Source organism: Haliaeetus albicilla, chromosome 21, assembly GCF_947461875.1.
Source record: "Haliaeetus albicilla chromosome 21, bHalAlb1.1, whole genome shotgun sequence".
In the NCBI taxonomy this organism is placed as follows: domain Eukaryota; kingdom Metazoa; phylum Chordata; class Aves; order Accipitriformes; family Accipitridae; genus Haliaeetus; species Haliaeetus albicilla.
The window spans coordinates 21,964,694-21,978,285 of NC_091503.1; the positions used below are offsets into that span (position 1 = coordinate 21,964,694).

The window sequence follows — 13,592 nt, forward strand, 5'->3', positions numbered from 1 at the left end:
TCTCCTAATACGTTGATGCCGCGTGGTATTGAGGAGAACTTGGGATTTTATCTACATGGCAGAAAATTTTTGTAAATGGACATGAACTATGGTCAGGGATAAATGTTTTAGCTCGGAACTTATTGTGTAAGATGTTAAAGGTGAAGGAAAAGGTTGGTATTAGGATCAATTTTATAGTCCTAGCAAAGCCTGCAATGAATGCACATGTGTACAGTTACCTTGCGTACTCTTACCCATATGTCTTTGCACAGAGCTACTGTTCAAATTACACAGACTGCCAGATGGCAAAGATGTTATCGTCCTATAGTATCAACATGTACCAAAAGTACGTAAGGTATACATCCTGCTTCAGATGTAACCTCCAGGCATTTATTCTAGACAATCATACAATCATATTACGGAGTTATTGGCTAGTGCTCTAGTGAGACAGTGTTTTACATCCACTTGCAGTGACAGATGGAGAGGAAGGGTTGGGAAAAATCCCTTAAAACAGTAGTAGTAGATAAACGGTGAACAGAGTTAGTCTGAAAAGTAAAAAAAATGAGGCCAAATGTATAGCAGGTTGAAATGAATTAATGTTAGCGGCATGGTGTTAGAGACTAATTTTGCCTTGAATATATTTCACTTTTCCTTAGGTTTTTACCTTCATTTTCTTGTTCAGTATCTGGGGCTCTGTCCAAATCGAAAGGGAATACAGATCATCCAGACTGTAAAAGGGCAGGGGCTTGCATCCCAGCCTTAGCTTACCTCACTTGCAGATTTAACACTAACTGTACTTCCAGTTGTCTGGGATTTTAGTACAGCACTTTCTGTGAGTGATGGGACACTTCCAAATCTGTATAAAGGAGGCAGTTCACACCTGCCATTCCTGTAAGTGCTTAATTTCACATGACTAGATGAGTAGTCATCTTTGTCACCTGTCAAAATGAGTCTGTCTCAAACCATACCATATGCCATCTGTGGGCTTTATCTCCGTTATTAATTCAGGACACTTGAGTGATACACCAACCATTGAGATGGAGTCTGCATGGCGGCAGTGTCTTTAAATGCATAAGGAGTGCCAAGTGTACCACGAGTTGCAATAGTATTTCTTTGCTCTTTTGCTTTGATTTTTCATGTCAGCTCAGTGTTTATGTTCCTTAACCTCATTGAAGCTGATACCCTACAGATGGCTTCCTCAAACGTGCCCTGACACAGCACATAGATACGTATTACAGTAAAATTACTAACTCACTTTTCTTTTTTCCACATTGTTCTTTTTTCTTCTGAGTGCACCAAACGTTTTTGAGCATTGTGCATAAGTTCAAGTTTTGAATAAGCTCAGAGTGTAAGCTGATTTGAAATGCGTTTAAAAAGGGAATAATATGCACACATTCTTCAACTGCAAATAAAAGGGCAGCATGATTTCCTGAATTAAAAGGCCTTTAGGGCATATATTTGCTTTGTTTCTAGTATTATTTTTGTCATTTTCATAGACTGATGTATTTGAAAGTGCCAATTAAAATCTGTTGATTTGACCAGAAAAAATGAAAACTGTGGCATACATTTAAATAAATGAATAGTTAAGCCCCTGACCTCTTATTACTGTGAGTTTTGTAGTGTTTTGTAGTCAGTGGACCATGCAACTTTCCCTTGCTGTAATTACATAGTTGTCTCTATGCAAACTGTGTTTGTCTTGCTAGTAGTAAAATTGAAAGAAATCTCAGATACTAAGGGGAGAAGGAGAGGGGCATCTGGGCTTCTAAAAAAGAAAAAAAAAAGGAGGGTGGGAAGGGATGATTACTGTTTCCTTTGGTATTATGTTAAATGCTTATTCATCCTATGGAGGCTGTGCATCTTTGCTTACTCTGTGTATTCCAGCTTTTTATATTTTTAGTACTAAAATACTCTGTCTCTCCTGTTCTTCCTCTTAAAGGGTTCTTTGTCTTTGGGGTTTCCGAATACAGCATATTTCCTTGAAATTAATCCTTAAGATATAGTGTCATGGGAACTTTTTTAGTGGTGAACTCACCACAGAGTGAACATATATTTGGGTGTTATGGGGGTAGGAAAGGGATGAATCTCTGCTGTGCTTTGAGATGCATTTTGTCACACTACTTTCTCTAATCTAGAGTTTTAAGGTATCAAACTCAGCAGGGCCTAATGTCCGTAAATGCTTGGTGACGTGTTTGCTGCCAACTGGTGGAATAAATGGCTTAATAAATGTCAAAATAAGAACCCATCTTACTCTTCTTGAAGGTTTTATGTTGTATTTGTGAAACTTGGGTGTTCTCAAAAACATTAAAGGCGTTATTGTATTAGGGTTTGCTTCCAGATAACATAGAAGGGAATATTTGTGGTGCTGGGAGAATGAAGCTCCTGTTCTTTGTAACACTAGTAGAAAAAAATGCTTTGAGAAACACAGAGAAAGAACTGTGTTTATTTATGCAAGATTCAGTTCTCCATCAGAATATTTTATGCATGCATCTAGTGCTCTGCTGTATTTAATAATCTATGCATAAAAATTGGTGTTGCAAAAAGGGGTTAACATTAAATAGCACATTGCTTGACCAGTTAAAGCTGTGCATACTAACGGTACCTTAATTATTATTTGCTCATATGAATGTTTCTCTTGCTTGTTAGATATCACAAGAATGAAGAGTATTTAAATGCAGACAGATCCACACTCAATCTTGTGTGGAGTGTCAGGTCGTCTGTCAATTACTTATAATGCTGTCTCATCGTAGCAGACCTTTGGAGCTGTGGTTTACTTCGTTGGTGGATTATTAACAGAAAATAAAAGTCACCATTAATTGAGCGGTTTCTTCGAAGAACGGGTAGTACACATATGGGAAACTTCATTTTTGCTAAATAAAATGGGAATTTTAGCAGTTGCCATGCACTTCAAGGCATTGGGGTAGAAACTATTATCAAATATATAGCTTGCATAACAAACTGTGCCATCTTCTCTCAATATTTCTGCCTTCAATGAAAAACAAATAAGATCTCACTTTCCTAGTTATTTATATTATAATAAGTAAAGTTCCACCAACTACTCTCCATGCTCATTCGAAAGCTTCTATTTAGTTTAGATGCATAAACCTTCTTGTTTTCTTTGATAGATGAGCTGTCACGTTCACTGTGCTTTGCAACATCATCTACATAATCTTCAGTAAGACTGCTTGCTTCGTTAAGCTTTGGCATTTGTTTAAAAAAAAAGTTTGGGTTGGGTTTGGGTTTTTTTGAGGTGATTATTCTTTAAAAATGAGAAAAAGGAAATATAATGTGTTCTAGAAACTTTAATAAAACTGCACAATAATATTGGCTGTGGGTTTCTGTACCATTGTGAATTGAGGAAAGACATAAAATCTCTTCTACCTAGTCTTTGAATTCAATTAGTTTAGTTATGTTAAATGTGCAAGAGCTGCTGAAGAATGTAAATTCTATGATATCAATCTTGTCATTATGGTTTTGAATATTTTTATTCTGTTTTGCTATGAAATTTAGCTCAGTGAATTGGATATCTATGAAAGAAAGTGATAGCACTTGCCTAAAGGTTTAGGTTTTGATTAAATCCTTCCACTATTTTCCTTCCACTGTAACCTGCTAAAGCAGATGCTATTTAAGGTATTGTACTAGCTTGTTTGAAATAGAGGGAAACAATAGGCAGGCTTCCTGGCACTGCTCCATCTTGGTGCAGCTGAACTCTGGTGGGGTGTGCCATTCATTCTATGACTTTCTTCTGAGCAGAAACCATCAATTATTTTCTATCATATGGGATTCTCATTTTTGAGGTGGTGAACAAATGCATAGTATGGATGAAACTAGCAATCCATTTCACTCATCCGGGTTTCTGAAAACAAAAAGGTAGTGTGACAGTCCTACTTGCCTATTGTAAGTGTGTGCCTCTCTATGCTTCAATTCATTTTCCAGGTTTTATTAGCATAAAGTATGATCGAGACAGAGTTATTTAAAGTAGCAGTGTGCTGTTGCAATAAATCATCTTTTTAGGGAACTTCCTAATATGTTTCTAACACATACTGCAAAGAGGAGTATTAATTTACTTCCAGAAAAAAATATTTCATTTGAGGAGTGCTTAATGATGAGAAATTAGAGAGCACCATGGAGAAAATGAAAAAGTGCATATTTTTTTGCACATCAGAATTAATCATTTCACAAGGAATTAGCATTAGCCATTTGGTTGGTTGGCTTTAAGTCATTAAGCCATCACTGTAGCTGTTAATTAAATGTACATTTTACCTTAAAGTGAATCTGTTCATTGAAACTGGACAAACAGCACCCTGAAGCTCCATAAAGTCTCTTTGGGATTGTAATGATGGCTGCAGCAGCAACAGTAACAGTTTTCATCTTTGAAAGCACTGAACTATTTACTGCATGTTTCCAACCCCACAACTTCCATCAGTTCGTGTGGGAACTGAAGGTGTGCGATACCTTGAGGTAGTCAGTGTGGTACTATTAAAGCTGAATGCGTCGCTGAATCAGCTGTGTTTTGGTGACACACTTGCAGAGACTCAGATGTTGTACTTGGGCTCACGGCTCCGTACAGACTGAGTAATAAGCAATCAGCATCTACCCAACGTAGATGCTGATGCTTTACAATTTATCCAACGTAGAGTCAGTCCTACTTTAATATTGGAAGCAGGTTGTGATAGGGATACCAGTTTTCCTATCCTGAAGTATTTCGGCAACCTAGGTTAGGATATCTGTATGGAGAATTAGTTTTTATCAGATAAATGCAAAAAATGGTACTCTGCAAAGAGACTCTATTCTTGTATATTCTTTCTATTCATGTATATCCAAGTTAAGTTGGAGAGAAACATATGTACTTGTTAACTGAGTAGGAGAGGTTTTGATATTTCTGTGTTTAAAAGTAAAAATCAGGTAGCTAGTATTTGATGCTGTGTGTTTCCTTGTTTGTGCACTGACTCATGGGAAGAGATGCAACAAACCTCAGCGGAAGCTTTGAACTATGAAATACAGTATTGTATTGTGGTATTATCTGAATGTCACTTTTTTTTGCAAGAACTTCTGTTAGCCCGTCCCCATTTTTCATAAAAGAATATATGGCAAATTTTTGAAGGCATGTAAATGTTTTTGGTGTGACTTGGTTTGTTTTTTAAGAGATTAGGCTTAATATGTAGCCACGAAGGAGAAAAAATTGCTTAGCTAGTTAGGGCTGTCTGTTTTATGAGGTTGGAAGCAGTAGTGAGATCCCATACCTAGGAGAACAGCTGGGAACAGCTAGGGCCGAGCATATGGCTCTCACATCTAGTTTTCCTATGAGCAAATCACGGCTTGCAGTCTGGTTTATATCCACTTCTAAGGGTGGCCTGAGCTAATACCAGTTTTTTGTTTGGTAATGTAGAAGGCATTTTTCCCATATGACAAAACAGATTTTTGCCCTCCATCTGGCAACCCAAAGATTTGATTTTAAGGTTCAAATTACATTGGTCAGAATTGTGTGGGCTTCTAACTGCTCCAGCGTGATCTCCCTTTATCCTAATGATAGGATAAGGACGTGGGCATAAGTCATGTCGTATTACGTCGGGTAGGGGTTGCCGCTAAGCTTGCCATCGTATGGCTTCATTACATTTCCCCCACTTCATATACAGATGAGGGGGAGGCATTGCCTTCCAACCAGTGTCCTTGGGGAGGTTTGCGATTATACATCCTACACGTTCTTAGTGTTTTTTACAGCCCCATTACTCATGGCAGGTGGGAAGCATGGGGAAGGTTCCCTGTTCATTAGTTTTAACAAAACTGTTACGGGCTTTCCAGACTCGACCATACTGTGTCATCGTTGCCATGCCTGCATCGCTAGATCACATCTGTTCTTGAACTGCACTGCAGCAGAGGAATTTATAAAATGGACTGCAGCCACTTGATTTTTAGCCAGGCTGTGCTGGTGGTGGCACCACTGGGCTTCTGAAACAGAACAGTCAGCGGACACCCCTCGTGACATATCCCAAACTAACATCTGCCACAAGGGGATGAAGTTTTGAGGGAGTGCCATTTTGTCATGTTTCCATATGGATGAGGGTTTCTTTGGGCTTCACTGCTGGCAGAGGGAAAAATCCTTTTGCTAAGAAGCAAGTTACTCAGATCATCGTGACTCAGACACGAGGCAGAATTCAAATACTGGATTTTTGCCTACTTTAGGATAGGGGAAAGAATCACTGTCTGAACAGCTTGCTGGTACTGACATAAAGATGCACAGATATTGATGTTTATTGTCTCTGTGATTCTCCGTGATTGTGCGTGGTGTCATTACAAACAGAAGGATTGATTTTCTGGTTAGGTGGTTAAATTTGTGTATTGTAATTGCTAGGATAAAATATACTGACTAGATAAAAATCTTTCTGGCAATGTGCCTTGTGTTCTGATGTACTCCAGCTGCTAAGAATTGGAAGAAATAATTTCCTATGTGATAAGTACCCTAAAGGATATTTCACATACATGGTTAGATTCCAAAGGTAGACAACTTTTTTTTTTTCTTTGTAAAGTCAGCTTAAAACAAATTGTGCTACTCTTTGACCTTTTCATTCCTACATGAAATGTCATTTTCGCATAGTGCTTCCCTTCCTTCGTAGACATATTATTAGATTCCAGGGGATAGGGGGAAAGGCAATCAGCTGTTTCAGTCATGATTAAAGACAGAAATTTTCTTTCACAGTCATATGATTTCAAAAAGTTGTTCCTTTATTGTTTCCAGATGGAAATAAAATTATATGTTGCATTTTTCCTTCTAACTGAAATATGTAATTATATCTAGTAATGCAAAGCACTTTGAAAAAAAAAATATTTATAAAAAAGAACAGGAAACAGATGTTAAGCTTAGAATGTTGAGACACTGTAAACTACAATTATGCATTAGCCCATGATGTCCTTCAAGTTCTCTCTGGGATATTAACTAATAGTTTTATTAAGTGATGAAATCTAGTATTCTGTGCGCAATCTGTGGTGTGGGAAAATCTGTCAGCATTGACTAAGTATGACTGTTCAGTGCATAGCTGTAATTTAATCAAACCTGTGTGGTAAAGTACTTCAGTGTCGTTTTAGATGTAGGGAGGATAAAGGTAAGACTGGAACAATCTTACCTTAAAGCTCTGGGTTAGCATGTGATATATATATCACATGAGATATATAACACTTACAAAGTTTGGAAGAGCGATTTATCCAGATTTCTGAGGTAATAGTGCAAAATTTTTGTTTAGTTCATTATTCTGTTTCCTTCTGAACTGCTCACTCCAAGTTTCTGGTTATAAAAGGCAAATTTAAGAACACCAGTGGTACTTAAGAGTGAATGACAAACAGTGGCTCATCAGGTATTTCTATCTTGTGTTTGGTTTCTGTTAATAATTTCTGTTCTGCTAAATTCACCAAGTTAATAGTTATGATCCTGAAGTATTTGGTGGGAAACCAGTTTATCAGTAGGGCCTTTGATTCAGATCTACACCTGAAAATAGAGGAATATACTCAATAGGACTTCAGTGCTTAAAGCACATGCAGCATATTTTGTGTAGCTTTAGATATAGAAAGTAAGCAAAGAAAGGACTTCACAGTAGAAAGAGGTGTTTGCAACCTCCTCCTCTGTAGAAGGAGCTTTGAGTGTCCAGAACACACCTGAAGCCTGTGACCACAGTAGCTAGGCTGTATTAGGGTTTCCAGATACTTAATGTGTCGCATGTACATTTCTGATACGTGTGACAAGCAGTTTCCTTTCTAAAGAATGCAAGATCTTTGATATTGAGGGACTAATGTGCATCTTTCTAAAACAAAATGATGCAGTGGAATAGTCAATAATGTTTTTGAGCTAGTCTACTGCATACAGGGACCTGTAGTGACAATTGAAAAGTTCAGTTAATTAATGCCAGGCATTTTGTGTCCTATTAGTACAGAACCAAGGGAAATGACTTTAAATGACAACAGTTGTGTTCTTAATCCTGAAAGATAGTGACAACTGTGATTGCAGAAGCCATATGATTTCTTTTGTTTGAATGTGGGATAACTAGAAGAGGCAGTTCTGACCAGAGTCTTGTTTAACTATGGCTGCTGAACACTGTCGGTTTAGTTCCTCTTACAGGAGGCGTAGCTGACAGCTCCCTCTTGGGCACATCCCACTGAAGCAGATCAAATGTGAGACCAGCAGGATTCTGCGCGTTACCGTAAGATAAGCAACTAGTGGGTTTGGGGTTGGTTGGGTGGTTTTTTTGAGATCCTCTACATAGGAAAACACTTTTTAGATTTCAGGATTTGGTTCTCGCTTTTCATGCGTTGCAACAAAATTTTCTTTTTTTTTGTGGCAAAGAGAGGAAGACAAATGAAACCAACGTTTTCACATAACTAGAGAATTTCCTCACTTGTGACTTTAAAAACCAAAACTTTGTGGTAAAACAAGGTAGTTTCTCCTTCTTTACTACAGATGGTGTCTTCAACACAGGTAAATAACAACGTAGTTATGCTTTTTTTTATTAGTTCCTGCTGGCTTGCAATGTGTGTCTAGCTTTGTACACAATTTTGAAGTAGCTACTATCATGGAAAGAATCAATCCCTATTTTAAGGTTAAAAAGCAACCCTTAAAAAGTAACTGTTGTTTAGTATGAATTCAAAGGGGAAGGAACAAAATCTTAAATTTTTAAACATAATATTCCCTGTATTTGTTTGGGATAGAAATCTGTTTTTTTTCTATCAAATGATTCTCAGCCTTACAGAAGCTGTAATTAAATAACACTTTTGTAGTTAGAAATTCTAATAAATAGTTTATTACCTTCACAAAGAATTCACAAAGTGATCACATATTGAAGAGGCTGTTATTCAGAAGATGCCAAATTTGAGAGGAGTGAGAAAGAATTAATTTTTTTTTCTGTGTTGTAGGGTGAGTTATTTTTAAGAACTTGGCAGATTCAGAAACATGTTATGAAACTTGACTTTTATTGGTTTCTTATATTATAAATCTGTTTTTGAAGATTGAATTAAGTGCTTTGAACTAAGAGATAAGCAGAATAATAGGCTTGTGGTACATAGCTTAGGTTCTAGCCTTTTTGCCATTTCTCATATTTTAGAAACATATTTTATTACTGATAAGCAAAAAAAATAACAGATGACTACCAGGATGCTTCATATGAACTACGTTTACAGTATTTTCTAAAGCTTAAAAGAGAAGCTTTTTGTCACTCTATTTTACTGAACTTATTCTACGCTGTTTCATTTTGAAAATGTATTCTAGCTGAACATCTAAAATTATTAAGGGCATAGGCAAATGGTTCCATTTGAAATGGACACATAAAATTTGTATGGATGCATGGTGGCCTTTTCTTCACTCTTTTATTCATGAAGCCAGCTACCTCCAGCTTCCACTGAGAGCCAGGTTCATTGCACACAGCCTTTCTGTGCATCAAATTGTACGCCCTCCATTATCAGTATAGTTATTACTGTTATGTTTAGTTTACATACCTGAGATAGATATTCCACTGAATAATGTAACCACTTCTCTTAGACATTTATGTAATAGGTTCTTAGACAAAAACTTTCAAAACTGCTTTCAGAAGCAGTTCAGGTTTTGTACGTGTATGTTTGTCAGATGAAAGGTATGTGTTGAGAGCATTTTTTCTTCTTGCTCTAAAAATCAGTGCTTTTAAAAGGCAGATACCTGAAAATTAAAAGGCATGAGGGTGTTTACCTTCTCTTTGATCAATCTAGGTCAACCTTGTAGAAATACAGAGAGAAAATCTAGATGCGTGACTAATATTGCTGATTAATGATCTGGAAAGAATTTGTAAATAGTTGCAACTTAACAACTAAATCTGGCAGCAGTATGTGTTTTCAGACAGAATATCTATGCTGTCAAAGAAAACAGAAATGGTCTGAGTGAGCCTGACTGGAGCACGCAGTGTGCACATGGCAGAAGAGCAGGCAGTGCGGCACTCGGTCCCAGGCCATGTCCTGTATGCTCACTGTGTGGGGAGAAAGGGAAGACCTTAAGTGAAAACCTGGTTGTACACGTAATATGGTTCTTTGTCCAAGTTCACTTAGTTTTTTTCAGGGTGGAGATTAACAGGCCGTATTGTACCATATTGCACACAATCTAGATATTTTTCTGTCTTAGGTTTTAGAAATATTTAAAATTTCTTGCTAGACTGTATGTCCTTAATTGTGTAAATAATAACAATTCAAGAAATGTGACCACCATATTCTATGCTCCATCTCATGTTCCACCACCCTGCCAAGCCTCAACTGGGGTTTGGTTTGACTTTGATTTGGGGGTTTGTTTGCATTTTATTGTTACCTTTACTTTGTTTTCTTTCCGACCTTTGTATTTGTACAAAATGTAGAACATCCTCTGTCTCTTTTCAAGCTGTCACTCTGCTTTTAGCTCCCCCCCTGATTAATTCTATCCATTTTATAGCCAAACACTTTTAATTCCTGGAGTCTTATCTCTGAAATAACACAGGTAACATACTTCAGACCAGTATTGGAGCAGGTTTGCAAATGGCCAGATATACCTTAAGTAGCAAATGGCCAACTTGAAGGATACCCCAATTAGAGACAGTGTCATATTGGTATCTGAGAACTTATTTGACTCTGACAAGAAAGCAGCTAACCCTTGCCATCTTCTGAAATGGAAAACAGCCACTGTCCGAAAGCACCGGTTTTCACAGTACTTTGCCTCTAAAATTTTCTCTTAATTGGATAACCAATACTATGTAGAAAACGTTGTCCCTATCTCAAAGGAAATGCAATCCCATAGCTTGCTTCTTATTTTCTTTAAAAACAAAACTGCTTCCAAATATTTTCACCTGTCCCTACTGTTTCAGACTGGGCCACTGCAACTCAGTATTGTTTGGGTTTCAGAAGTATTACTAGTGATACTTACCCATATATTAATTTAAAGGAGTTTTGTGTATTGTTTTCATAATGCTTTAAAGCTTTTCTTTCTTTTTGTAATAACTCTTAGGAAATGGCAAAGATTCTCAATCATCCAAGAGTATATGCTTTTCTGCACATACCAGTCCAGTCAGCCTCTGACAGTGTGCTCATGGACATGAAAAGAGAATATTGTGTGGCAGACTTCAAACAAGTAGTGGATTTCCTTAAAGAAAAGTAAGTCTACTAATATTTGAGAAAATAACAGTATTGGGTTTTTTGCAATGTCAAGAACATGTGGCTGAAAACACAATTACTTGCAACTTCATAATTAAGGTATGAAAAAGAATGAGCTGCTTTAAGTTTTCAAAGTCTTTGCATTTTCTGTAAGCCCCTTGATGTGGTTTGCCCCTTTGCTTGAGCTTTTATAAGCATCTTAAATCTCTGCCTGACATGCTTTTAATTTGTCAATATATACCTAATCTATTTCAAATAATACATTCTTAAATTATGTTTTTATACTTAAACTACTATATATAGAGTGCTTGAAGTTCAAGTTATTGAAGTCTTCTTTAATGTGGCTTTTGAGCATTGTATGCTTTGTGTACTGGAGATGATCCAGCTCCAGCAAATGTGAATGGATTGGTTTGTTGGTTGTTTTTTTTTAAGTAAGTATTTTATATCCTATAGCTGATATACATTTACATCAATATAGTAATACTCTAATCTTGCTTATGGGACTCATAATTTCTAGGATAATTTCAAAATTATTTCCCTTAACAACAGAGCTAACTAAGTGTGAGAAATAAGAGTGTATCGTAATGTGTTTACTTATGCTGACCTCAAGATGAAAGTTACATTTACCTGCAAAACTTTCGTAACTGCAAGTAATAATTCAATGCCCAAGGAAGTCTTTTCTTAGCTTTTAAAATTTAATAGTGACATAAATTGATGGATGTTTCTGCACTGATTGTCCTAAAAATAGTTAGCTGGAGAATAATTTCTGTCACATTTTTTGGCTACTTACTCTGTCTTCTTTTTTTGTTGTTTGTGTGCTTGTTTTAATGAATTAAGGGCTGTGAAGTTGTACCTTTCAGTCTTGAATTGCATTAAAATACTTGTACATAAGAGACTCTAATTTTGATAATCATTTTCATAACCAATTTTTCATGATCATTGCAAAATCCAGCAGTCTAGCTATGTAAAACACGTCATGCAAGAGCTGCATGGGCATTATGATACGTAAAAAAGAAAATCAAACTGTGACACAATAGAATCTATTTTGCAAACTGTATGCGTGGTTTATAGGATATTCCTATGCATCTAAGACAACTGATAGAAATGGAGCTGCTTGTCTTCACACAGGTTGATGGGGCATTAATTTTCCACCCTAAACAATGCACATGAATTCTTGGCACCTAATTTTCATGTGACTATGGGTCAGTGTTAGTTTTTAATTAACAGATATATTGTATTCCCACGTATCTTAAGTGGGAACGGTGTCAGTTTATGTCTTAGTTGACTTGAAGCTGATTCATTATTCTCTTCAGTAGTTTTAGCATTGGCAGCTATTACCATAACAGCAGCTGGATTTTCGATAACCTAGTATAGCTGGCACATGTTGGGGCATATGGGAATTTATTAAATCATTCAGCTCTTGCACACAGAAAAGAGTGAATTACTTAATATCCAAATTTGAAACAGCTGGTCATTGAATATACAGTAATCTATGACATACGTCTTTTTCCACAGGCTTTTTTGTAGTGAACTTAACAAGGAAGAAATAATTGGTTTGATGTCTTAATTTTAAGTAATAATAAACTTTACTTATCCTGCTTATTAAAAAACTACCAAATGATCTAGTAGTTCCTGTTAGAAAACAGTCTCCAAATATTAAGATGGAAAATTCTTTGTACCATATGGCAGCAGGATGAGGAAGCTATGCAAGGCAGAGAAAATGTTTTGGATATTTGAACATGTGCACATCTGTAAAATTAATATTTTTTTTCTTTTGCGCTTAAGAGCATAGTGTCTTCATTTGTAGTCTCTCCTCTTATGGCAGCAGCCAGCTATTACATTCACATATAGATATTCCCATAAAGATCTCAGCACAAAGTTTGCCAGGACTTAACATTGTTGCAGACAACTCCAGAGCCTAGAGCCAGAATAGCTAAAATTAAATATGTGTTTGAACTACTTTAATAGCCAAAAGGGATTATTTCCATCTTCCATTTATCAAAAAGGAAAAATAAAACAAAAGTAGAGCCCCCTATATCTCCTTTCTCTATTGCTAGGGCCATAAAGACATCTAGAAGCTTCCTGCACAAAATGTACAGGGGTCTTATCAGTAGATTCCTAATGACGTCTTTGTCTTTAAAATGTGACATCTGCTTTGATAGTATCTTCACGTAAAACTCTATTAAACCAATAATCGTATATGCTGACCTGCTGAAGAAGTAAACCCACACATCAAGAAATTATATGGTTATCAGTTAAGTGCTTAATAACTTGAGTTCAAACATATAAGCAAATAAAAACAAAGTACAGCAAGTAAAAAATGAAGGGAAAATGGAAAAGAATGAGCCACGTCATCTTTTTTGGTTTTGGATACCAAGTGATTCCTGAATCTTTTCTCAATCGGGCCATCAAAACGCCCTGGGACTTTTTTCTCCCAGAAGAAGGAGCAGATGCCTTTCCTTCCTCTGGAGAGCCAGGAGTGGCTGCAGAGG

General features: G+C 36.6%; 1 protein-coding gene across 2 annotated transcripts in view; it reads left to right on the top strand.

The window, feature by feature from the left end:
• CDKAL1 (CDK5 regulatory subunit associated protein 1 like 1) overlaps nt 1-13,592 on the top strand; it is a 419,452-nt gene that overhangs the window by 264,829 nt on the left and 141,031 nt on the right. For both annotated transcript variants that reach the window (XM_069809205.1, XM_069809203.1), the window contains exon 11: nt 10,955-11,100. In XM_069809205.1, the coding sequence (XP_069665306.1) occupies nt 10,955-11,100 (146 nt within the window). The remainder of the gene's footprint in view (nt 1-10,954; nt 11,101-13,592) is intronic.